Below are 25,638 nucleotides of genomic sequence, written 5' to 3'. Positions count from 1 at the left end.
TGAGCAGTGGTATAAGGATTTGAAAAATGGTTCATATTTGGCTTATAGTTTAGACATCATCATCATCATTTCAGCCATAGGACGTCTAATGCTGAATATAGGCCTCCTCCAGTGATTTCCACAATGGCCGGTTGATGGCGGCCTGCATCCAGCGCCTTCCTGAGGACCAACCTTTATGAGGTCGTCGGTCCATCTTGTGGGTTAAGACAGATGTACCGTAAAACATAAAATGAGAGCCGAATTCTATGTAGGCAAGAATATGTTGACTTCGCCGATATACTTAGGACCTAAATGGGTGCCAAGCTGAAATATCTGACATAGGAAGACCGAGGAGAGTTGTGACATTGTCGATTTTTGGAAACCTATTAACTATCAGCGAGCTCGCAACAGCGCGTATTTGTTAGCTCGAAACTTGAACTAGAAACGCACACCTGTTCTAGTATTTCCAGCTCACTAGTAGTTAATATGTAGGTATACTTAACATCAAATAAACCGCACCTTCTGCGACGCAAACTTTAAAGATTTTCTTCTGACACAATCATAGTGCCCAAACAATATTGGTGTTATTTAAAAGCCCAATAAATAAACTTAAAGAAAAACACATTTAATATCTTAATAAACGATTAACATATACCATAAATGTTACTTAAAAAGAGACCTCACTTGGGGCTCTCCTCTGGGATCAATTAGACCAATTTGTATGGTTATAAAACCAAATAATGATCTCACGTGTGTGTTTTATAGCCATAAAAGTTGGCTCAAACGTAACTACCTATTTTTTGAAGATGTGACTCTGGATCCTTCTAAAGACACATTTTGGGGTAAAAACCTTTCGTTTAATGAAACAAAATTTAGAACTAGGCTTTTAAATGGTGCCAATATTTGTCGGAATGCATACGTTTGAAAGTGCTTGTCGCGGGAGGTGCGATTTATTTGATGTCGAGTGTATTTACCAAAAAAAATTACAATGTCACAAGTTCACAACTCTCCTCAGTCTCCCCTAATGTAATTCAGCAAATGCGAAAAGGAGATAATTATCTGGACTTTTTGAGGTTAACAAGGTGGAAATACTCTGATAGACTCCGCTGTTCGCTACACTTTACCCAAGAGCACGTTTGCACCATACTTTCAACGTACATTAGGTTTTAATTGGCGACCAAGCTGTAAATCATGATTACATAGGAGGTTCAGTAATAGGTACAGACACGTGAGAGCATAAGATATTACACTACACACCTACTTAGGCGTCTAGATACATATTTTATTTAAAAAATACCAGTAGTTTGAAATGTTTTATTGATGAAAATTTGAGGATTATGAATAATCCAGCCCAAGGTTTAAAAATACTTAGTGCATACAGACTACAGTTACTTACAAGGTTTTGTTGTAAAATATAGCATCTATTACAACGAAACAAGATGCTATTGCATTGAACTTGATGTACTCTCGTTTATATAAACTGTCGATTTCGAAATAGGTAAAATTACTGCCCAATGGATGCACATGAAAGGTTTGCGGTTTCGTTTGCTCAAGTTTCAAATTCCCTTGCATTTGCTTACTGCGGCATGGCGTACCTGGAATCAATACAGCATTGGGTAAGTAATTGTTAAGAAGTTCACAGCTGATTAGTTCTTGACTTCTTTTGTGACAAACATCAATGAAATACTTCTCATTTTACAAAATATATAACGGGTTTTTGATTATACAATATAACAAACTACAAAATTATACAGTAGTAGTGGATAGGTGATAAACGAAAATCCACATATTGGTCAGAGAAGAAAACGTTTATTTCGCGTCATAAATACGGCCATAAAAACTATTCAAACTATTTTATTTCGTATCAAGAGCATAAATGTATTTTCAATCCCCAATTTAAGAACTGGTTTCCCATACAAACTTTCATCCCCACTATTCATTAATTTGTACGTATGTACTTATTTTTATTTAGTCTATTTCCTTCTTCAACGTCCAAATTATATCGTTAAAAATTCATAAAAATTGTTCAGTGGTTAGGAAAAAAGACGTAATAAAAATTGAGTTCTCAGTTACAATTATAACAGAAGCAAGTCAAAAATAGAATTTCTTTAACTTGTGTTTTCTAGATTTAGATTCCATAACAAGGCCGATTACAAAACCATTAATTATAAATGAAAAACTTAGGTACTTTCGATGGACCGTATTGTTAGCCATTATTTGTTCGTTAATGGACGTTCGGACAGACAAACATATAGTATTAGTAGATATGATAATGATGAATGACCCATCGGTGAAACACAATCAAACGTTAACGATCTAACAAAGGAATTTCCGTTACTTACTGTAACGTACATAACTAAAATTCATTACTTATTGTGACGTTTACTTTTGATACAGGTTAGCAAATAACTGAGTCGTTACCTGTGGTAGAGAGATGCGGAAGTTTCTATACTGTGATCTGTCTGTTACGTCAAATTGTCACTTCCGTTCGTTCGTTTGACGTCCATAGCTGGACAAAGGTTTTTCTTGATGGGAGCCCAAGGATTTCCACAAAGACCGGTCCTGCGCCGCCCGCATTCGGGCACCTCCCGCGACTTTAACCAGATCGTCGGTCCACCTAGTGGGAGGCCTGCCCGCCCACACTACGTCTTCGGGCTCGTGGTCGCCATTCGAGAACTTTTCTTCCGTTATGGATGAAATAAACTTAAAACTATGAAATAAAAAGCAAATCACCAAAAAAATAATTTCTATACAAACTTCAATAGTCAATTACTGCTAACATTGTATGGCAGACCCATTCTTTTTTATGATTTGTTCTTTCTTTTTGGTAAATTTTCATTTGTTTTTATTTAAGGCAACCATTAGCTTTTGTACTAATTAAAAAAATTTGGCATATTTTTACACACAGACATGAAACGGGACATCCACAGCCACTGTGTAACCACATTACCATTAATAAAATTAAACTTGCACACTGCATGTTTTGCATTCAAAATTTCAAAAAGTATCACAAACTTGAAATTTCATTTGGTAGAGAGCGCGAGCGCGGCAAAGACAAAAGTGTATTTTTTTTATAAAACAGGGCAAATAATGACACGTTTTTAGAAATAAAACGCACATGTACATATGTATAAAGTCAAGACAACTTGACAATTGAACAACTTAAAAACATGGAACAATTAATGTTTTCAAGAAAACTTAGTAATTTTATTAAATGCTTGGGACTTTACAAAAGCTTCTTATGTTTCTAAATATGCAATTATTACAACAACAAAGCAAATGTTGAAAATATGGTAGTAAATGCGATTATAATGTAATGACATTACATTATAATATTGTTTATCCTTAAATCTTAATAGAGACTTTAAATCAATGATGTAATCTTTAGTGTAAATCCCTGAGCCCTAGAAAAGTAAAAGTTATCAATTCGTAAATTAAGAAGGAGTAATTTATAGCAAAAGCCCTGTATAAATGTATTATTTTGTGCTCTACATTTGTGGTTCAATCACAATTATTATGACTAATATTTAAATCTATCCCAAATAATGCAGCGTTGACATTATAATAAGCCTCCCCATTAGTACAGTCAACAGCACAGACTAATTTGTTGGAAAATAACATTTATTACAATTAAATAAGGTGCAGTGTTTAGCTTAAAATGCTGTTGTTTGTACATAGCCGCAGAATAGTTAAACTATTACCGCATCAACACAAAATAACTGGAATATTTGCGAGTTTCAGCCTTATTCATTATGCAATAGAGAGCATTTACTATCCAGAATTTGGGTAATTACACTACGTAATTAACTGTAATAATTAATGGTGTATTGTTGCTAGGAAATGCCTTGTTAGATCCCATTCATACGAAGTACTTTACATAATTATATCGTGCTATAGGTCCAATTCGGAAAATCACAGCTATTACAAGCACATAAGGTCGCTCCGCACTTAAGGGAAGCTGATCTTTAACTTCAAAATTCTATAATTTCCTTGTGGGGCAAATGACAGTTTAACATTATTCAGAAGTCATCACAGATCACGTGACAAGAATTTGGTATGTAAGAATCCTTATAAGACAACTTTTTTGCTAAGAATATTGTAGGCATGGCACCCAAGATTATAAATAAATTACGTAAAGACATTAGATTAATTGAACATCTAAATCCATTTAAAAAAACTTTACTGACTTATTTAATTAATAAATGTTATTATAATAAATCTGAATCTTTGACGATACTTAAATCTAATTAGTTTTGTAACTGTCAATTTTTATTGTTGTCTGACAAATTGCATGCTCTTTAGGCGGAACATAGTGATACTACCTACTGTAACATGTCACCATTTTACCTATGATTAACTTTTCACTGAGTACGTACATTTGGGTGTTTCTCACCGCGCTCCGTATCACGCACTCGTAGTACGAAACGACTGAGACCCGGGCAAACTTGCCCTTCACTGGTTGAGTTTGAGGATAAAGCTGTACTTAGATCCTAGCTATACAGGAGTGGCAGCGAGAACGAGAGGTGGTCATAGATCCGACTACTTACTTATTGTCTACTCCTACTATTTTTTATCCAGAAATTCCTGAACACTGTAAAAGCAAGAAGTGGTCAACCATTCCCTAAGCTTTCTGGTCATTATGTACAGGATATTTTTTTCTTTCAGGAATCTTAATGCACATGTAATAGAAATTGACAAAATCTTCTCGAATCTATTTGCAATGTACCAGGATCCAATTAAGAAATAATGTTATAGGTGCATTTTACCCCCTTACTAACAAAACGTTACAAACTCGTTGAATAGTACTTTAGAAAGAAGAAAGAAAGAAAGAAAGATACATTTATTACAGTGGACATCACACAAATACAGGCAATTACATAGACATGACAGTGGCACATAATAATAAAAGAAGAAAAAATAAAAACAAGAGTAAACTGAGCAGTGCCACCCATTCACCAACCAGATGCCCACTGCAACGGGACCCCACTCAGCATATGCCGTGGCCCACGGTGACGAAGGCCACGGCGCTGGTTTTCAGTGTGCCCCATGCCGAGTGAGGGTCACGGACCATTGGTAAAATAAAATAAAAAATAAAAAATAAAAAAGCTGCACAAAATTGTCTAGATAAACATACATAAATAGTAATATTAGTGCACAGATAAATACAAAAGGCGGGAAATCGGTAAGGATGATATGACTACGTTTATTAAGAATACTAATGAAAAGAATACTAATAAAAAGATAAAACTGTTTGTATAGGTGTGTGTACTACTACTTTAAAGTGACATTTCCTTACTAAACGTCACTTTAAACAAGTGTTCAACAAGTGAATAACTTTTATTACTAAGGGGGAAAGTGTGTGGGTGGCGTACACTTCTATATCTTATTAATCAAATACTTAGATTTGGAATTTTCATGAGTATCGTCTGCATTCCACAATACTGGCTCCATTAATCATGATTTATTCTGTAACTTCAGCTTGCAACAATCACGTATAATTTCAGTGCCGTGCTCAGACGCTTTAAATTCAGCCGTGAAACCTCTAAAATCGTTAATTAAGCACTGAATGAGCGTAATTAAGAGATAAAGTCAAATGTAGTGATGCAGTGGCTGCAAATTAAGCGTTGCCATCGCTTTTGATTATTTTGAGTCACGCTTGCAAATTGCCTGCGTTAGAATTTGACTTTTACTTCCGAAATTTTTCAGTTTAATAGCCAATGAGCATTGTGTTAATATTGACATCATATTTTGACTAAAGTGTAGAACTTATTTTGTTAAGGTTTGTAGAGTTAGCGCGTAAAGAGTTAGAAGCTTGGCTCTACATAAGATTATAGTTTCGTTATTAAGTAACATTTTACTGTTTGTATATTTTTTATTTCCAATCCAATTTCAATACCTCTTGAAATAGATCAATTTTTAAAAGCTATGCATATTTCTTAGTATCAGGCTTAGGTATCAGGTGGGATATTCAAGTTTGGCTAGGATATCGTAGTAATACCACAGAATAATAATAAGTACTACGGTAATACTTAGTGCTTCGTAGGCACACCGTGCAGTGGATTTCAGTCCAACTGAAACTATATTATGTCAAACTTCTAGACTCCTGTAGATTCATAGACTCATACGATGGAAAGAAAGAAAGAAAGAAAAAGTATTTATTCGATGCAAGTACAAAATAAAACAACAAATAGATATGATATGATGGAAGGGCGATAGGAAGGAAGGTAAAGATATTACATCTGACTCACATACCATATTTACAAAATCTAACCTTCATCATGTTACTCATCAGAATTTAAAATGAAATAGGCAATTGTAGTATCCTGCGAACATTATTAAAGGCGGGTCAAAAGTCAGTATCACGATACTAAACGATCATTATTTTTATGTAAATTATACTCACATAAAGAACATAATCGCAGCCTCATTATCTTGTCATCTGCCGTAATTGGAAATCGATGTTATTATGGAAAAAATATTAACGCACAATATAATTATGGTCGAGACAAAAACCAATAATGACAAAATTGCTGAAAAAATCTTCACACCTAAACCTTAGTTAGTTAACAATTTATGTTTTAAGTACTTAAGTTAATTGTGACCCATTTGCCTTGTTAACGTTTTCTTAGAACAAATAAGTGCGATAAAACAACAACAAAGACATGTTAAGTAAACTCGCTTTACCCTTGCTTTACTTTTGTAAACCTTTTAGGCTTGAACCTCTTTCGAAATTTCTGAAAATTGTCGCACCCTTTCGGTGTTTAGCTGAAGGGAAAATGAACAAAACAGTAACATTTGCTCAATACTAATTTAATTGAGGAGTTCCTTGAAAATCAAATAGAATATTTAGCAACGTAGCCGTAGGTCTGATAATAAGGATGGTTAAAAAAAGGATGGTTGCATTATGTGTAAACACACCCAAGCATTTAGGTAACAATATGACCTTAGGAGGAATAACTACCAGCACTCCTGCAGTGGACTCCTTGAACTCCAGGGCAGATATGTACCATCCTAGACTGCATCTCACTTAACACCAGTTGCGATTGCGGTCAAATACCTGCCTTGTCTAGCATAAAAAATAAAAATAATAGTTACAAACGCGAGATTAATGCCCGTTTTCACCATCAATCCCTAATTTTTAAGTGACCAAGTCACGGATTGATGGTGCAAATGGGCATCATACATAACAAAAAAACTACGAGACTACTAAGTAGGTACTACTACTAAATCAATTGTGAACCTAATTATTCAACAGAAAAATAAAGTGACTCTTTGCTAATTCACTATTCACACCACTGCAACTCCTATGTAGCCAAAATCTAAAGCATGACTGCCAGAATTCAACAGTGAAGACCAAATTAATCCGAGAAAACGTCAAAATAAATCAAAAGAATATAAATAGAGCAAATAGTGGTTCGTCGAAGGTAAGCTATATTAATGTAAACAACAAAACTGCTAAAGTAGCTTGTACATTAGTGGACTCGTTTGTGGAAATAAAATATCCTATTAAGGTGTATGTCGACTACAGGGCTCGCGGGAAAGGAGACAAGTACGTAGTTATATTAACGTTTTATCTTGTCCGGGCTTGTTGGCACTCCATTAAACTCGTGGCTTTCATGCTGAGTCGTTGCAGACTGGCGTTTTTTCAGCGGTGAAAACACGCACGAAATATCTTTGGTTTTCAGAGACATTAGTGTTAGTGAATTCTTAATGTCTCACTTTTAAATATAACTTTGGCTATGGTAATCTTTACACCCAAACATTTTTTAAATTAGGTAGTTTTTTTTTTTTTAAAAAGAATAAATTTTATAATAATACATTGACTTAAAATGACTTAAAAACTAAAATTTAAAAATTACTAATGATAAAAACTATTTACAAAATAAAAAATACTTCACCCCCAGCGCCACAGTCAGGAATGGTGCCCAAAAGGCTGGCAGCATTGCCACGTTGAATGGCCAGGCTAATTCTCTGACCGAAATAGCTGCCAGCCTTTTGATCACCGGTCACCTCGGTGAGCCTCTTTGCCAGTTCCTTATAAAAGGAACGAGCGCTTGGACCCCATGATCCCATAGTCTCAACCCCAAACGGCACAAATATATAACTCTCATTAAGAGCTGCATATTTGCGCCGCTAGGAGCACTCAGCCGAGGCCGGCCGCCGCCGCGCCTGCGGCAAGGGAGGTACCTCCTGTATGAGACGGAGCAAGCGTATCCGCGCATGTTGCGTCCCACACAAGTTATATTATGTCAACCAGAAATCTAAACTTTGACAATGCCATCTCGATTCTGCGCTATAAAAACAGGCCAACAATAATAACATGTTATAACGCATTTTTAAATAGGTATAAAGACTAGTTTCACCGGTTCTTGATAAACTTTCAAATAAGTAGATAACTAACATAAATAAAGTTGTTTCAACGGAAAAGTATTAGTCATCAATAATGTAAAAGCCCCTAAACTTAAGTGTTATTGTGTTTTAATAGAAGGGAACAAAAAGCCCGTCAAATTTCGCGAATCCCATTACAAATTGGTTGCTATCGTTACAGGCGTATTTCATATTATGCAACATAATAAGATACGACTTAAACGGGCGAATAATTACCGAATTTATTAAAATAAATGAAAACGCCCCAAAAACGCGATATCTGTTGCGCTTCTTAATAAGCTAGGTGAGACACTTTTCCTGTTGTGTCCATTAGAGGTGCTCAGCTTTGTATTTATAATACAGCATTTGCAGCCGAAAATAGAAGATGACGTTGGTTTTAAGTATAATTTACTAGCTGTGCCCCACGGTATTACTTGCGGTAAAACGTAGCCTATTTGTTAATTCAGGGTGTCAACTAAATCCATACTACATTTTGTTAAAATCGCTCCAGCCGTTTAGACGTGAAGAAGTAACAAACATACATCATAAACTTTCGCCTTTAAAATATTAGTGTGATGTGATATTATACTATATAATATTATGTGATAGTGTGATTTCTTTTTTATCTACAACAAAACTCTTGACCTACATCTCATCTGATAGAAAATTATGATGAACGTGGAAGCGAACTTCATGCGGAATCCTCAACTACAGGCACAAAAATGCTGTTAACATTGTTGTTATGGCGACAGACTTAGGTAAGATTTTGGTAACCAAGCGGACTTAGATCAAGTTCTACCACCAAAACGAGCAGAAAATTTTTCCCCCACTAGGAATCCAACCCGGGACCTCTAAGTCTCATACTCATCCCACTAGAACACAAATTCGGTTGAAATGTAAGGCTGAGTTAAATATTATCAGTGCAAAGTTTGCAGTCCGCATCGTCAGTAACAGACCCATATCTCAGGCCGTATGTCATCCCAAGATGTTATCGGAGGACCCAACTTTACCCGCGTGTGTACCCATTTCAACGCGAGATTTGAATTGTAGGTATGTGATTCTGTGAGAAGAGAGTCCATTGTTGGACAAGATTAAACCTACCTATTATTTCGTTGGTTCTTTCATTTTAATGCCGTCCACTGCAGGGGGACGATTCTCGTGCAATCGAAAAAAGTTCACATTCGAAAAATAATTCGTCGATCGTTCAGAAGGTAGGGTTAGGTTTTTTCAACTATTACACCGTTTGTGCATTCTCAGAAGTTCACAATCGAAAAAGTTCGATCGAAAACCACTCGAACTCTACGAGGCTCGGGGTCATAGGCTAGCCTATGACCCCGTGTATTTCCATAACGACGAAATTTTCATTTTCTTCAGAAAAGCAAACAATACTCAATACTCAATTCTTTATTGCATCCATAATGTTGCAGGCAAATGTGTGTTTATTATTGAAATACCATAATCAGATAGCTACTCTTTTCAAAGAAAATTATGTCCAATTACATTTTCAAGGAAAATTACTATTCATGTTCAACTTAATGTTCAAGTATTCGGTTTCAGGTAAATTGACTGAGCCTTAGGTATTTCATTTTACCGCTTCAAAGGTTTTAATATGGCATAAGATTGTAATAAAGTTTTGTACTTTTCGGAGGTATTGCTGGCATTTATTTCAAAGTAAGAAACTTCTCAGAAGATTAAAGTTATTCGGATGCCGAATATGTAGGCGGTATTTGTCACAAAAGGATTAATTTTTAGTCTGCTACAAGACGACAATAAATGATAGAGTTACAAGCCACAGTAAACCAGCCTAAAGGTATATTTTTGCTTTAATATGACACTTAGGCTGATTCAACTACCTAATTTTGACCGTAACTATAACGATAACCGGCGTTTTTTGTATGGATAGATGATAGATGCAGTAAGATGGTTGTTAAAATGTAGGTACGGTCGTTTGGGGGAGGCCTTTGTCCAGCAGCGGACATTTTTTAGCTGAATCGAACTATCGTCGTAGATTGTGTTTCACACGCGAAGAGTTAGATAAGATAAGATAAGATAATCATTTATTGTCTTTTCTGTGTTAGTACATTCGAGTTTTGATGGTCTACGCTATTCTGCCAAAACCGCACGGCTCCCAATCCAAATTAAATATAAATAAGTTGTGAACTCTTACTAAACTTAACTGCTTTGTAAGCAAAACGATCTAATACCGCTTAAAATCCTATATGAACTCGTATAATACCAAAATAGGAGTATTACGCTAAAGCCCAGTTAAATATTCATAAGAATACTACAAGATGGCAACGTTCTTAGGTGTAAAATAGAAATGGAATATCACAATCCTATTTTCTCTTCCCTGGAGAAAAGACTTTAGCTTTTAATATAATATTTCGCAACGGATGCATTTTGTTATCTCTGAAACAGTTTAAGTGGATTATCTACCTGGAGAAACTTTTTTATAGTTCCTTTAGTAGAGTCAGACTGAAATTAAATTGTTGGTGCCAACCAAATCGCAACTATCAGGTAATCTAATTTTCACCATAAATCCCTCATTTGTATTGTAACACTTATCAGGATAATTGTTTTCATAGGGATCACTTAAAAATTAGGGATTGATGCTGAAAACGGGCACAAATAAAGCGTTATGTTCTGTCTTTTATATTTCAGCGTTTATAGGCGAGAATGTAATAGACATAGACAGACGTTATTTTCACGTTTATAATATTAGTTGTGAGACACTTGTATTAGATTGCAGTAAGGCTCTGGCTCGTCTCGTTTGTCACAAAACATTCACGGGCAAAGCCGTAGGCAAAAACTAGTAAATAATTAAGTTTGCTTTGAGACAAAATCCAACAAAAACAAAAAACCTATTTCTAGTTAGTTGAAGTAAGCAAATACAGTCACTCGATTTAAAAACTTTATTTCTGTAACTCTAAAACAAACGTAGACATTTCAAACATTCAAATCCTCCTGGATTAAGTGAATTATAACAAAAACTTTTAATCCCAAGCTGAAATTGGGATTTGAAATATTAGTCTTTATTATTACGAGTATGATTCTTTCTTTCTTTAAAAACAAAGTTCAAAAGTGTGCCAATGTCAAACTTGTTACAATAGTACTTAGGAATAGTGATGCTCCTTTTCTACAACGTGCTCTTTTTGATTTTCTGGAACTCTAGGGTATTAATAAGATCACTTTAAAGAATGGAATGGCATTACATTTTTTGTTAAATTCAACCATTTTTTTCGACTTATTTTTTCATACGAAATTATTTAAAAACTTTATTTTTCACTGAAATAATTCATAATTTACATACACTTATCAATAAAAAGTCTGCACAAAAAGACTAGGACTTTGAAAAAAAAAACTAGATTGATGATACTATAGTCTAATTCAACTAGGTATCTTCTAAATCTAGAATCCACAATACCTTCAAAAATATGCTTTTAGAAACACATATTCCTAAGACTCTTTAACTAGTTTTTATTTATAGAATATACCCCTATAATTTCCGGAAAACAAAAGGAGCACGTTGTATAGCAATAATTTATGTACAATTTTAGGATTATTATCTGCTGCATGAAAACAAATATTATTTCCTTTAATATTTAATTTCGGACCAATCCAATGTATACTTCAGTAACAGGTGTGCTCATAACACAAATATTTGTATTGTGAGGGGATCTGAGCTGAAGAAGAAATGGAAGCCGGTACAGTCCCAAAATAAAAAATTTCCTAAACATTTCATTGTTTAATCATGATTAATCTAACTTAAACAATAAGGCATTACTAAGATTATGAGATGTAGTAAAAAAACGTTTGACATGCATACGAATAGGTGTAGATATATTTAAGAAAAAAAACAAATAACATCGATAAACTTTTCCAGTTACATATTCGACACATCACTACAATCGGAACTGACTTAATGCCATTAAACGCTGTCACAATAGCACAAAAAGATACAACTTTCGATTCAGACATTAATCATGGCGGATTGACAATGCTCTCGTTTGTTAAAAGCCATTCTTAATATTCTTTCGTTATTAATTAAGCCCACTCCACTGCATTAGGCAACTTTTTTGATGAGAGTCATTAGCGGAAAGGTTGTGGCCACGGCCTTTATGAATTCGCTGGGAAAATGAGAAGGAAAATTTCAGTGTATTAACCTAAAACTCGTTGTTTTAATTAGACTAATAGACATTATACGTCTGTGTTTTATTGGTAAGAGGATACCTAAGGCTGCATTCAGTCACTTAGGCTGGGTTGCACCATCTTAATTTAACTTTAACAAACGTCAAAATCTGTCAAACTCTATACAAAAGCACCGCTTATCGTTATAGCAGAGTAAATACAAATGAGTAGGTTATCTTCATAGAAACGCACCGAGCGCGGTTTGTATGTGAGCGTGCCTCAGATCATAGAAAGAGAATAGATATGAAGTCGCGCGTAACTACAACGAGAACCAGTGTCCCCACATTTCCCCCACCACAGCTCCCACACACACATTCAACTGTGTAAAAACAAAGCGACTGAGAGTCTACGACCACATGAGCAACCGGCTTAAAAGTGCTGTGATTGGCCAGAAGGCGTGCCTTATGGCCAATCAATGGCCGCGTGACGTGACGCACACTTTGAAAAAAGCAATTAGAGAGAAGAAAGATAAAATGGAGTCGATAAGATATCGATACTTTAAATCCTGGGGGCAAGGCTCGAAATTGGTTTAAAAAATGCTTGTATGAAAACCTTTTTATTATTATACGTTATTATTATGTTCTTTAACGATTTTTGCATAAAGGAGTCAGTTCCATTTTGTATGGACGAAAAACTCAGAATCAATTATTGGGACTAAATGAAGTTACCTTATATTAATTTACCCCAACCAAAGCTCAATGTCGTTATCGATGGAGTATAGAAGTTATAGACTGACAAAGTTTGTATGAAAAGTCATGGGTTAAGTAGGTACTTGCGATTTTTACCAGTATTTACAATATTGGTAATATATTATTATTTACTTTAATAATAATAACAGGATCACTGTAATTATTATTAACTACTATCGCGCATTAACTTTTTAATTATGGCGAAATTCGTACCGCCTATGTTTATCAAAAATAATGCCTATATTAGGCTTTCAACTAGCTCTTATAGTAATTACATAGTTGACAGTTACTAATCCCTTCTACTATTGTTATTGTTTTTGTAAAAACTTAAAAATCGCAAGCAACTCATGATTTTTTCATTCAAAATTAGAAAATAGAAAATAATAATTTACTTCTATTTATCGATAATAGGAAACCGTATTAGAACACGAGCCCTGCACTATGTTACGACCGGCACATGCGGCCGTACTGTGTATTTTCACGCGTCAGTGGATATCGGAAGAAATAAAATACATTGCGCAGTAGTTACGCATGACATAAAGTGGTTGCTAACTAAATCGTCAATGTACAACGTGTTTGAATTTTTATCACCACTAATTTCGATATCGCAGTAAATGTCACGGCACTGAATTCGTTCGTAAAAATGTTTAGTTTTTTTTATTTATAAGCAAAATACCAATGGATTTGCAATACTTACATGTGGTAAATAACTTCATTGTTCCTGTAGTTCTTCGTTTCACTTATGTTATTGCACGTTACGACGCATTATCCAACAATATCGGAGAACATTTCCTCAGTACGACTGAATCGCGACTAACCTGGCGTCGCGGGCGATGTTCGTTTCTGGGCATATCGCGGAGACACGCGCCACGCCCCCGTTTCACATCTATTCCCTTCTATGATCTGAGGAGCGTGCCAATACGTATGCGGCGCGCACGCACACACTGAAAAAATTCGGCGCAACACCCCGCTAATCCACGCTAAATGCAAAATTTAGCGTGGATTAGCGAGCGCTCACATACAAACCGCGCTCGGTGCGTTTCTATGAAGATAACCTACTCATTTTTTGTATTTACTTTGGTTATAGTTACCGTTTAAGTTACGTGGTGCAACTCAGCCTTCTCAATAACTGTTTTAAGTAAGTACCTACCATTAGCTATAAGCGCGCACGCTTGGATTTCTTTTAATTCAGTTTTAAGAGAATCTTCTTAATATAGATTTTAGGCTATTTGAGGTCCGATCATAAAGAATACACTGGCTGTTTCTTGAAGTCGCTGCAGGTCTATAAAAACAAATCTATAAAAACAAATACAGGGTCAGCAAAAAGATAATTATGCCAACCGCTCGCAAAACATGTGAATTTTCCTGTATGATTATAAAATAATATGACACAGTACAGAAAATTTTCCATGTATGTTCATTTATAATGCCTACGGCTTATCATACGTAATTATATCATGAGCAGTTCAAATTTTCCTAATTGGAAATACCTATTATAAAATTATACCTGTACGATGGAAACATTACTGAATCTCATTATTGCATTTCCCTAATTAAAAGTACAGTCAACAATATCAAATTACTTCAGAGTGAAAAAATCATCGATTGATTTTCAACGTTACTCCAAAAGACATAAAGTCTAAAATACATTGCAGCACTTTAAATTAAGTTTATATGGTTTACTGTACAATATAAACACTAGAGGTGTTGCATTTAATGTGCAGTTTAATGAAGCCTTTATTGGTTTAATGTAAAAAATATGGTAATTTGTCGCTTCATGGAGTTTTTAAATGAAAACATTATTTTACAACGAATTTCACCCGGTATAAGCCTAGGACACATAATTTACCTAATTGTATACTGTCTAGGGTGGGTTGTAAATTTACCATTAGTAACACCACAGAATAATAATGGTAACACTAATGTCACGCTATAGATGCAACATTTTAAGTTTGTTACATGATTTTTAAAAAACATAAACCTCCTTCTGGCGCAATCGGGTAAAAACGAAGCGCTCGTAATTTCTTTTTCTTTTTCTTTTAGTTGGATTAGCATAATCTTTTTTGTATGAGATTTTGATCGTACGCGAGATCTGTGATTACAATATTAAATGTTAGATTATTTAAGAAAAAAATTACACGGGCGCATAGATTCTGCTTGGCTTTACCCTGGATCATATAGCACAGAAAACGCTACTGTAAAAATTATCCCACCAAAAACATTCTGTAAAAAACTAGCCAAGTCTCGATGAAGCTGCTTGTTTATCTCTAAAAAGTAATGAAATCTAGACAAAGTCGTGCCAAGTCTATGGTTCTTTACTGCGATTTCTTTATTATTATAGTTAATGTTGTGTGACTTGGCCGTTGAAGAAAAAAAATCTGGACACCGCGGTGCAGAAAATCGACGCTCAAAGTGCTAGCGCCATCTAGCGGTGAGTGGTACAGGCGAACACCACGGTGCCGGTGTGGCGCTAGTAGTATTGATTATGAATGTGGTGTTACTCCAGATCTTCGATTTTCCTAGTTTTTATAGTTTTCCCTTTATGTGGCCATTAAACCCTAACTCTGTACCAAATTTCAGCTCTCTGAGTTAATGGGAAGTACTAGTTCTATTTTGATGATCATCAGTGAGTGAGTGTCATAAATGCGAAACTTTGCTTTCGCTTAACTTCGGAACTAAATGACCTACAGACTTGAAATTTTGGATTTTAACTATGTGATCATAGCTTACTAGATGACGAAAATTTCTGCGTTCTAGTATTATCCAGAGGTTCTCAAATAGGGGCCTGAAAATGCGGCGAAATGGTTCCAGTAAAGGATGGTACGGCAGTGTTTGCTTCGCGCTCGACTTGGCGGGGGCACTGCCGTGCCCCCAGAACTATTCCGATCCAAAATCATAACTTTGAATTTTTGCACTTGAGAAATATTTATCTCTCTATAAAAAGGTATTTTATATGTATAAAAATATGCAAAATACAGGGCCGGATTAACCATCTAGGGGCCCCTAGGCACAGCTCGTTTTGGGCCCCCCCACAAAACCGCAATTTGGAAATTTTTACTGTCTACATTACGAAATAGAATGAAGGTACCATTATCATCAACAACAGACTTCAGTCATCACATTGCAAAGGTATACGCCTTCCTTCAAGTGAAAAGACTTTCGCCACTATCTAGTACCTACGCTGTATCCGAGTCATTTAAAAATGAAAAATAGAATAGGAAAATCTTGCATATTTTTATAAAACTAACATAAACATTAAAAAATAAAAATGTACATAAAGTCATGTAAACCAAAGCAGTAATGCCAAATTGCCAACTAGGCCAGTAGAATAAGACATGAAAATCAAACAATTCGGAAATTAAATAATTCCTACAAAAGGTTTTCTTGTTTTTGCCCGCGTGAAATTTCGTTGCCACAGATCGTCATAAATTATAGCCTATAGTTTATTCTAGGTTATAAACAATAATACTCTAAAGTTTCATAAAAATCCGTTCAGTAGTTTTTGCGTGGAAGAGTAACAAACATCCAGACATCCAGACATCCAAACTTTCGCATTTATAATATTAGTAAAATGGTTTCATTTGTTGCTCTTTAAGACTATCCTAGGTTTTCGACTTCGACGAAGTTGTGCTTAAAAGTGGTGTAGCTCCCCGAAAGGGACATTTCTGCGGTTTTACGGTATACCGTGTAAAGGACTTGCAGTATCGAAAACTGATCTTCATGATGATTGAAGGGCATTTAATCCTGCATTGAATAAGACCAAATTCATATATTTTGGACAAACCGTTCTCGTGCCTATCTTCGACAAAGAAGAAAATATAGTCGGCCGTTTGGTGTAGTGGTTCAGAACGGACTACTATGCCGAGAGGTCCCGGGTTTTTAATTTCTGTGACGGGTCTGGGTGTTACTATGTATAATATGTATGTATGTATTTAAAAAAAAGTATATAAGTAGTATATCCGTTAAGCTAGCACCCATAACACAAGCATATTAATTGCTTACTTTGGGGCTAGATGGCGCTGTGTGAGATTGTCCAAAGATATTTATTTATTTATTTATTTATACGTATAATTAATAACCCTTTCTACGTCCAATGGCTCGTCACCCGCAAGCTCCAAAGCCTTGAAAAGGGCCACCTTAACCAGCATATTCCTGTCAAGCCTCGCGAGTTGGATTCGTCTATCCTTATTCATCCCAGTGCAGCCGTTCCTTTACTACGGTTGCTGCACCCCTTCCTTGCACTCTCTTGAACGACTCTAGTGTTATCTACTGTGACTGCCCCTCTTCCTTGCACCCTCCTGCACGACTGCGTTGCCAAGTCTTACAGCTGGTCCAAGGTTCGACTCCAAAAATCAACAACAACAGGTTCATATTAAAACGCTGAACAGTTTGTTTGTTAGTTTGTTTGAACGCGCTAATCTCAGAAAGTAGTGGTTTGATTTAAATAATTAGTTCTGTGTGTACTAGCTCGTAAAAGGAAGGCTATAGGATATATACCATCACGCTACGAATAATAGGGACAAAGCAGTAAAGAAAAATGTTGCAAGCACGGGAAATAGTATTCAAACTATTTTCACGCGTATGAAGTTGATTTTGTGGCGTCGAACCTTGGACCAGGCGTACGGCTAGGCGGGGACCCCTCCCTGGGAGCTGGAAGCGCATGTCCAGGCCGCCGTTTACAGATGGATGGCGGCCCAGAAAGAGCGGGGGGAACACCCCGCCTTCGAGGAGAGGGAGGCGGTTCGGTGCGAGGCTCGCGAAACTGTGGTCCAGCAGTGGGCAGACCACCTCGCCGTTGCCGAGTCGGGCCGCCGAACCTTGGATGCGCTGGCGCCGACCATAGAAAGGTGGCTCGAGCGCCCGCACGGGTACCTTTCCTTCCATTTGGTACAGATGTTGACCGGGAACGGATGCTTTGGCTCATATCTGTACCGCATTGGAAGGGAAGAGACGCCGTCCTGCCACGCGTGTCGCGGCGGTGCGGAGGACACGGCGCACCATACCCTTGCGGTATGTCCGGCGTGGGCTCCGTAGCGCAATACGCTTATCGCGGCGGTGGGCCGGGACATTGTGCTGCCCAGTATAGTCAAAACTATGCTGGACAGCAACGAGGCCTGGATGGCAATGGCCTCCTTCTGTGAAGACGTGATGTCTCAGAAGGAGGCCGCGGAGCGAGAGCGCGAGGATGATCCAAACGCGCCCTCGCTCCGACGACGGCGGAGGGGTCAGAGGAGGCGACAATATGATCGCCTCCAGTTTCCTCTCCTCGGTGATGGCCAGCGGGCCGGGGGCGTGGGGGCGCCCCCGCCTGCATTGCACAGGTCACCACCACCGTCGGACGGGAACAGCTGTGTGCTTCCAGCTGTTCCTGCCGCCCCCCGTCCTGGGGGGCTTGTAGGGCCCGCCGTGTAGGCGGGCAATCGCCGGGAGGGGCTGTGGTAGAGAAGGCTGTAATACCTCAAGGGTGGTCCCATTTAAATTTAATAATAGAAAAAACAACCCCCAAGGGTGGAAAATTGGGGATGAACTTTTTTATACGCAATATCTCCGCCGATTATAAATCAATTTGAACGATTATTTTTTGTTGAATAGGTATTATCAAAAGGGTGGTTTCATGCGAATTTGAACAAAATATTTCACCCCCAAGGGTGGAAAATTGGGGATGAACTTTTTTATACGCAATATTTTTAATTTTTAGTTTTTTTTTGTGTTCACGCATTTGAAGTCGGTTTTATTTTTTTTAAAAGTTAATTATCGATACAGTAAGTCGAGGGGCCCCACCACTTAAACACAACTCCGCCGAAGTCGAAAACCTAGGATAGTATTAAGTAATGGGCAACAAATGAAGCCATTAAAACAATAAAATCTTTTGTAGGAATTATTTTCGATTTAAAATCTAATTCTATGGCCTAAACGTTACGAAAATGAATTAACTTCCACAATATCGAAATTTGACGACTGAATGTGTAAACCAAAATAAGGCGAAGTTTTGAGGTGGTTTGAGTTTTGTTGCATAAAAATAATCTTTAACATATTATTGTTTTTTTTTTCTTTTTTTTAATCGGGAGTGCTGGGCCCCTGGTCATAGTGGGCCCCTAGGCACTGGCCTAAAGTGCCTTATGGATAATACGGCACTGGCAAAATACCAATAATATACTAATCATCACTTAATATGCTAGTAACAGCTTAATAATCATCTATAATGGTAATTTATCCAATGGATAATATACCAAAAATCAAAATACCAATCAGTTTAGGCGTGAAAACAATAAATATACAGGGTTATTCCGCACGTAATAATATTAGCATAACTAATTAAAGGTATAAACTGACGATGTATAATCGCCCAAACGTAGAAGTCGGCCGTTTGGTGTAGTGGTTCAGAACGGACTACTATGCCGAGAGGTCCCGGGTTCGATTCCCGGCCGGGCAGAAATTGAAATGATGAATTTTAATTTCTGTGACGGGTCTGGGTGTTACTATGTATAATATGTATGTATTTAAAAAAAAAAAAAGTATACAAGTAGTATATCCGTTAAGCTAGCACCCATAACACAAGCATTAAGTTGCTTACTTTGGGGCTAGCTGGCGTTGTGTGAAAAGTGTCCAAAGATTTATTATTTATTATTATTTAAACTCATCAACAAAATAACCAATTTGTGTCTGATTTAAATAATCCCTCCTTCCTTATCTATTTAAGCCTGTGATTTAACCAACAAGTTTCGTGAAAAATGTAATCTTACCTGTGAACAAGGACAAACCCCTTTTGAAGTAAAGCACGTCATAGATTAACGCCTAACTGTCGAGGGCACGCCATGATAATGCCATTGAAACGTAATGGGACATGGGAAGTAGCTAGTAACGAAAATGCTCAGTATAAAAACGTATCACTGGACCGATTTAGCAGCTAAAATCTTAAAAAATTGGTGTATCATGCCCCGGTTTTTTAATTTAGATTTTTAGACTCTGAGCGTACCTATTCGTTTTTTACACGAGTAAGTATGAACTTTTCATACTAAGTAGAAGATGAGCCATTGGAACTTAATGGGACATGGGGAAGTAGCTAGTGTTGAAAATGCTCAAAAATAATGAGTAGTTATAAAAAAATACCACTGAACCGAGACCCTTCTCGGTACCTAGTTAGTTAACAGTTTCATAATGTTTCGACGACTCTTTTATAATGCGAACAGCTAGGGACTGGAATCGCTGCCTGCTGCTATATTTCCTGAACACTATAATCCGGACCTTTTCAAGGCGAAAGTGAATAGGCACTTACAGGGCAGATATGTACCATCCTAGACTGCATCTCAATTAACACTGCGATTGCGGTCAAATGCCTGCCTTGTCATGCATAAAAAAATGTGAATCAAGAAGTAAGTTGTATAAATATTTCGACATAAACGCTCTACCGCATGAAAAACTCTACCGAGTGTAGGTAATTATTGCCATTAAACTCATATTATATTTTCCCTGTAAAATAAATTGCGCTTGGATGAAAACATATATTTTAAATGCAAATATAAATGCATAATAATGACTTAAAACAATAACGTGTTGGTTATTTACATTATTTTTTGTGTAATTTATTCATTTACAGCAGTAGACTTGTGAATTTTCTAAGCCTGAGTTGCACCACCTAACTTTGACCGTAACTGAAAATGAAAATGAAAATGAAAATGAAAATGAAAATATTTATTGCCAGAATCAAACAATACAATAACTAAAAGACAGACCTCCACACTAGGCATTGCCTGTCCTGTGGAGGAGAGAATAACGATTAACAGGTAGAATTAAGTACGGCTAAGCTGAAGCGTTATTTAAGGAACCAATAAATCGAAAATATGAAAAGTACACAGAAGACGAAAAGGCATCAGGGATGGATGTAGGGTGTGTGCTGTTGTGTGTAAAAGTGTAGATGTGTTGTGTATTAGTGTGTGTGTGTGTGTGTGTGGGGGGGGGGGAGTATTTTCTTCTTCAATTATTTATTCTAATAAATTCTTCAGACTCATCATATGTCCAGTTCATCAGGGTCCGTGAGACGAGAACCTTTGCTTCTCTGACCGTGCAGTATTTATAATCACACAACCTGACAAGTTTATTGTAGATGTGTGGGAAGAGGAAGTTACCAAAACGCCGAGCAAATGAAGTTTTTACAGCGGGGCAGGGAACTCTAAAAACACGCTTTTCGAGCAATTCGCCGTAACAATCAGAGTTCAGAACAGATTTGTGCATGGACACAGCAACCCTTAAGTAAAAGAGTCTTCTGACGCTGAGAACCTCGGCATCCCTGTATAAGGCCACTGTCGAGTATCGGATAGGTTTCCTTAGCGCCACTTTTAAAACTGCTCTTTGGGCTCTTTCGAGAGATATAAGAGTAGTAGATGCCGCTCCACCCCAGGCTCGAATACAGTAACCCAAGACAGACTGACCCAAAGCCATGTATACAGATTTCAGGGTTGTACCATCAATTGAGTCCCGAAGATTTCTCATTACGTAGATTAGTTTCCTAACTCTCCTTGACATAGCACCGATGTGATCTCTGAACGTAAGTTTATCATCCAATATCACCCCCAGATACCTGATAGTCTCCGATTGTTCGATTTGTTCGCATTTGCAGGTGCCACTGTGAGAAAGAGATGGGCAGCAGATTGAGTGAAGTTTCAAAGATTGCCCTTCCAAGGGTGCCGATGCAGCAGTTTTATGAAAGCGGAGAAACTATAACGATAACCGGTGGTATTTGTATAGAGTTTGACAGATTTTTGACGTTTTGTCAAAGTTAAAGTAAGATGGTGCAACTCATTCTAAGAAAAAGGTCGAATAAAACTGTCTCATGAAGAAAACTGCCGCTCAAGGGATTCGTCAGTTAACTGAGCCGGTGAAGGGAAAATGATATCCTTCAGGATCCATGAAATTGATTTCAAGTTCAAGTAGCTGACCCTAATCTTGTAAGGCTGACTGCACCTTTCCAGATTGTTTTGGAAACTTCTATACAGGGTGTCCCATAATGGGTGAATCAAACTGCTAGGGGAGGTAGGTAGCTCTACTAATAGTAATAGTACATTAGTAGAGCTACCTCCCCTAGCAGTTTGATTCACCCATTCTGGGACACCCTGTATATTACTGGTGCTTTACGTCAGAGACACCGGGTTTTATCTCCACACATTATAAATGTTTTTGTGATGTATAGGTATTTGTTTTTTTTTCTTGCTCCAAATTAAGCCCTACTTAATTTGGAACAAGATGACATAATTCAGGATGTTACAATTTCGAAATTTTAACTTTTACAATTTTGTCTACAGGTATTAACTAAACGCCGGTGATGTCAAATAACATTTCGGCGAAGCCGTTCTGGGAATAGAAGGAACGAACCTAAAAACGTAAGTGCAATTTTATGGTATTATTAACCTTACTTATTATGTGCTTTTTGACAGGTTTTTGTGTGTGTCTGTGAAATGTATATTTCGGAAAAATCATTTAACACTTAATTGTATGCATGGGACTTACGAACTGGATTATTGTTAGTTCTAATACAAAACCTAAGACAAAAATATCGTACCTATTGAGCTAACTACAAACAGTTTTTCATTTGTTTCCCTTTTCTATTTTTGAATTGACAGTTCTATATTTTTTCTTAGTGTGTCGCCAGTTTGCCAGCATGCCAGTTCTGCAGTGTCGACTCGGAATTGGCTTTATGCACAACTTTTCCGTGCAGTCTGAAACGGAATAGAACCCGTACCTAGTTTTCATTCCAGTAACCCCTCCCGCGCCCCTCGCAACCCTACTCCCGCGTTTCGTAGTTTAAGGTACATCTAAACGTTTCAAGCCGAAAAATAGGCTTATTTCACTGTTCCCCGTTGACAATCCCCGTCAACGGGGATTAGTGAACTTTTTGTTCACTATTCCCCGTTAACGCCAAATTGGAGCTTATAATGGGGAATAATCAACTAAAAAGTTCATTAATCCCCATTACTTTAAAAATAAAATCCTAATATAACGGGGATCAATGAACTTTTTAGTTCATCAAATTGGCGTTAATGGAGATTTGTGAACTTTTTGTGAACGTTGACGGGGATTGTCAACGGGGAATAGTGGGATAAGCCGAAAAATAGTCTATTTTAGCCTCTAGTTTGAGCCTAGTTTGTTTCTACTAGACTTCCGACTAGCCTATAACCGATAAAGTGAGTTAAAAATCTAAGAAATACGTGTGTCTTTCCCCTGATTTCTAAATAAGCTTTGGTGTCCTCATTTTACACCAGTGTGAACTTTTCATAAGTTCACACTTAAGTAGGAAATGAGCACGCTCAACTTAATAGTTATTTAGAAACCCGCCCTCAAAATTTAAATCAACACTTGTTATTTGAAGCAAACGAACATAATAATAATATTATTTAGGTAGGTTTATAAAAAATATAATAAAAACGGACGGGTGGAGTGGATTATTTACATATTATTTTAAAAGTAAAATGCTTTAAGGGTTAACACAAATTCAAAATTCTTTATTTGCTTTTTCAAGTGTTTCATTTATTTCTTTATACTTTATGCCAGAATTTTAACATTAGGCGAACTTAATGCCATAAGACATTCTCATCCAGTTTACCATCGGGTTGTGCCGAAAAAATTGTTTTAAATAATTTTAGACAATATGGACCCACTCTTTTGGGCACAGCAAAAATTCTGGGCTGTCTAATGTCACATATTGCCAAAAATCTATTCGGTTCATAGGAAATGTGCGTGCCGCCTTATATTGGAATAAAGCCAGCGAGTCAGTGCATGCGGGAACGACAAAGGAACGCCAAAAACCGTGCCAGCCCGAATTTGCGCTTCAACGGTTCCGTATAGGCCATTCGATAGAACTCTAAGGATTTTGCCACACTGCATGCGTTCTGCGGCCGTCAGGTGAACGCAGTCCACATCGTATGAACAACATTGTCGGCCAGGGCAACGGTCTGTAGTCCAGGCAAAGTCTGGTCTGGGAGCACGTAGAATTTTGTCCAATGACCCCAAGCTACACAGTCGCGACAGCAAAATAATTACGCGCGAGCGATAAGGATGGGTAGCTTGGGGTCATTGGACAAAATTCTACGTGCTCCCAGACCGGGCTTTACCAGCGGTCTTAACAAGGCAATCTGTCAGCGGTGCGGTTTGCGTTCTTTACTCATGTTTTTTTTATGCATAACAAGGCAGGTATTTAACCACAATCGCACCTGATGTTAAGTGGGATGCAGTCTAGGATGGTACATATCTGCCCTGTATGTGCCTATTCACTCTCGCCTTGAAAAGGCCCAGATTATAGTCTTCGGGAAAGACAGCAGCAGGCAGCGAATTCCAGTTCCAAGCTGTTCGCATTAAAGAGTCATCGAAACGCTTAGTGCGAGCTGGTTGGTGTCCGCACTGTCAAACCGCATAAATACAAAATGTATAGAGACCGACAATGCTATTCACATATGCGGGCTGCGTTCATTTGACCGAACCGCTGCTCAAAGAACGCATCCAGTGTGACCAATCCTTAGAGTTCTGTCGGAGTGTGGCGAATACTTTAGTGTTGAGAGGTACAGTCGACATCACAAATCAAGTGTTTGCGATTTAGTTGAGAGACTGAAGTGATTTTTAACTAAGCAATAGTAGGTAGGTCTTGGCCTTAGTCCAATTTTGTTAGCCGTTGAGTCAGCAGAGTTAGGAATTTAATCCCAAGTGTATTTTCATTGCACCAGTACAGTAATTGGCTAGTCTAGCACTTTATTAAGTCTAATTAGAAATTAACCTCCGTGTTCTTTTTCATAGTCAATCTTCAAGCCTAGTTGAGTATCATTTTCACCTTTAATTGAAGTTGAGAAATCTGCAATTGATTTTTAATCGTTTTATCTATCGTGTGAGTTAATATTTGAAAAAAAAAATACAGCTGCTATATCGTTAGTCTTAAGAGAGCTAAACTAGAAAACGAATAAATTTACCCTAAGCGTAAGTGAACTAAGAACTGTGTCTATAGTTACAGATTGGACTGTATGAAACTACATAATATGAAGTAATCGGAGCAGATGGAAACTACGAGGGTTGAAATCAATATTGAACAAGAACAAAGTGACAACTGCCTTTTTAATGGCCAGTATCCAATAAAAAAACAAAATAAAAAAATCGAAACACATACACGATTTACTTCTAAATTCAAATCTGAAGGAGGCTGTTTTACTGGCCAGTTAGATACCAATAGAAACAAAAAATAAAACAATCAATGGACATAAAAGATTTATTTCTAAATTCAAATCTAAAGAAGACTTTACTGGCCAGTTTCCAGCACTAGTCGTAGAAATAGGCTGAATAGAAAATCAAAAATAAATTGGTTTGGCATATTTGCTCAAGCAGAAATTATGGATGTTAGCGTTGTTACCACATGCTTTAGTATTCATCACAACTAGGA

General features: G+C 37.1%; 1 protein-coding gene across 1 annotated transcript in view; it reads left to right on the top strand.

Moving 5' to 3' along the window:
• Positions 1-18,257, top strand: part of LOC114352714 (uncharacterized) — a 103,943-nt gene extending 85,686 nt beyond the window's left edge. Inside the window, exon 2 of the mRNA XM_028304389.1 lies at positions 17,853-18,257. Coding sequence (XP_028160190.1) covers positions 17,853-18,257 — 405 coding nt within the window. The remainder of the gene's footprint in view (positions 1-17,852) is intronic.
• Positions 18,258-25,638: the final 7,381 nt, after the last annotated feature.

This window comes from Ostrinia furnacalis, unplaced genomic scaffold (genome assembly GCF_004193835.3).
Source record: "Ostrinia furnacalis isolate ACB-3 unplaced genomic scaffold, ASM419383v2 OfSCF1431, whole genome shotgun sequence".
In the NCBI taxonomy this organism is placed as follows: Eukaryota; Metazoa; Arthropoda; class Insecta; order Lepidoptera; family Crambidae; genus Ostrinia; species Ostrinia furnacalis.
This window is presented reverse-complemented; position numbering and strand designations above follow the sequence as displayed.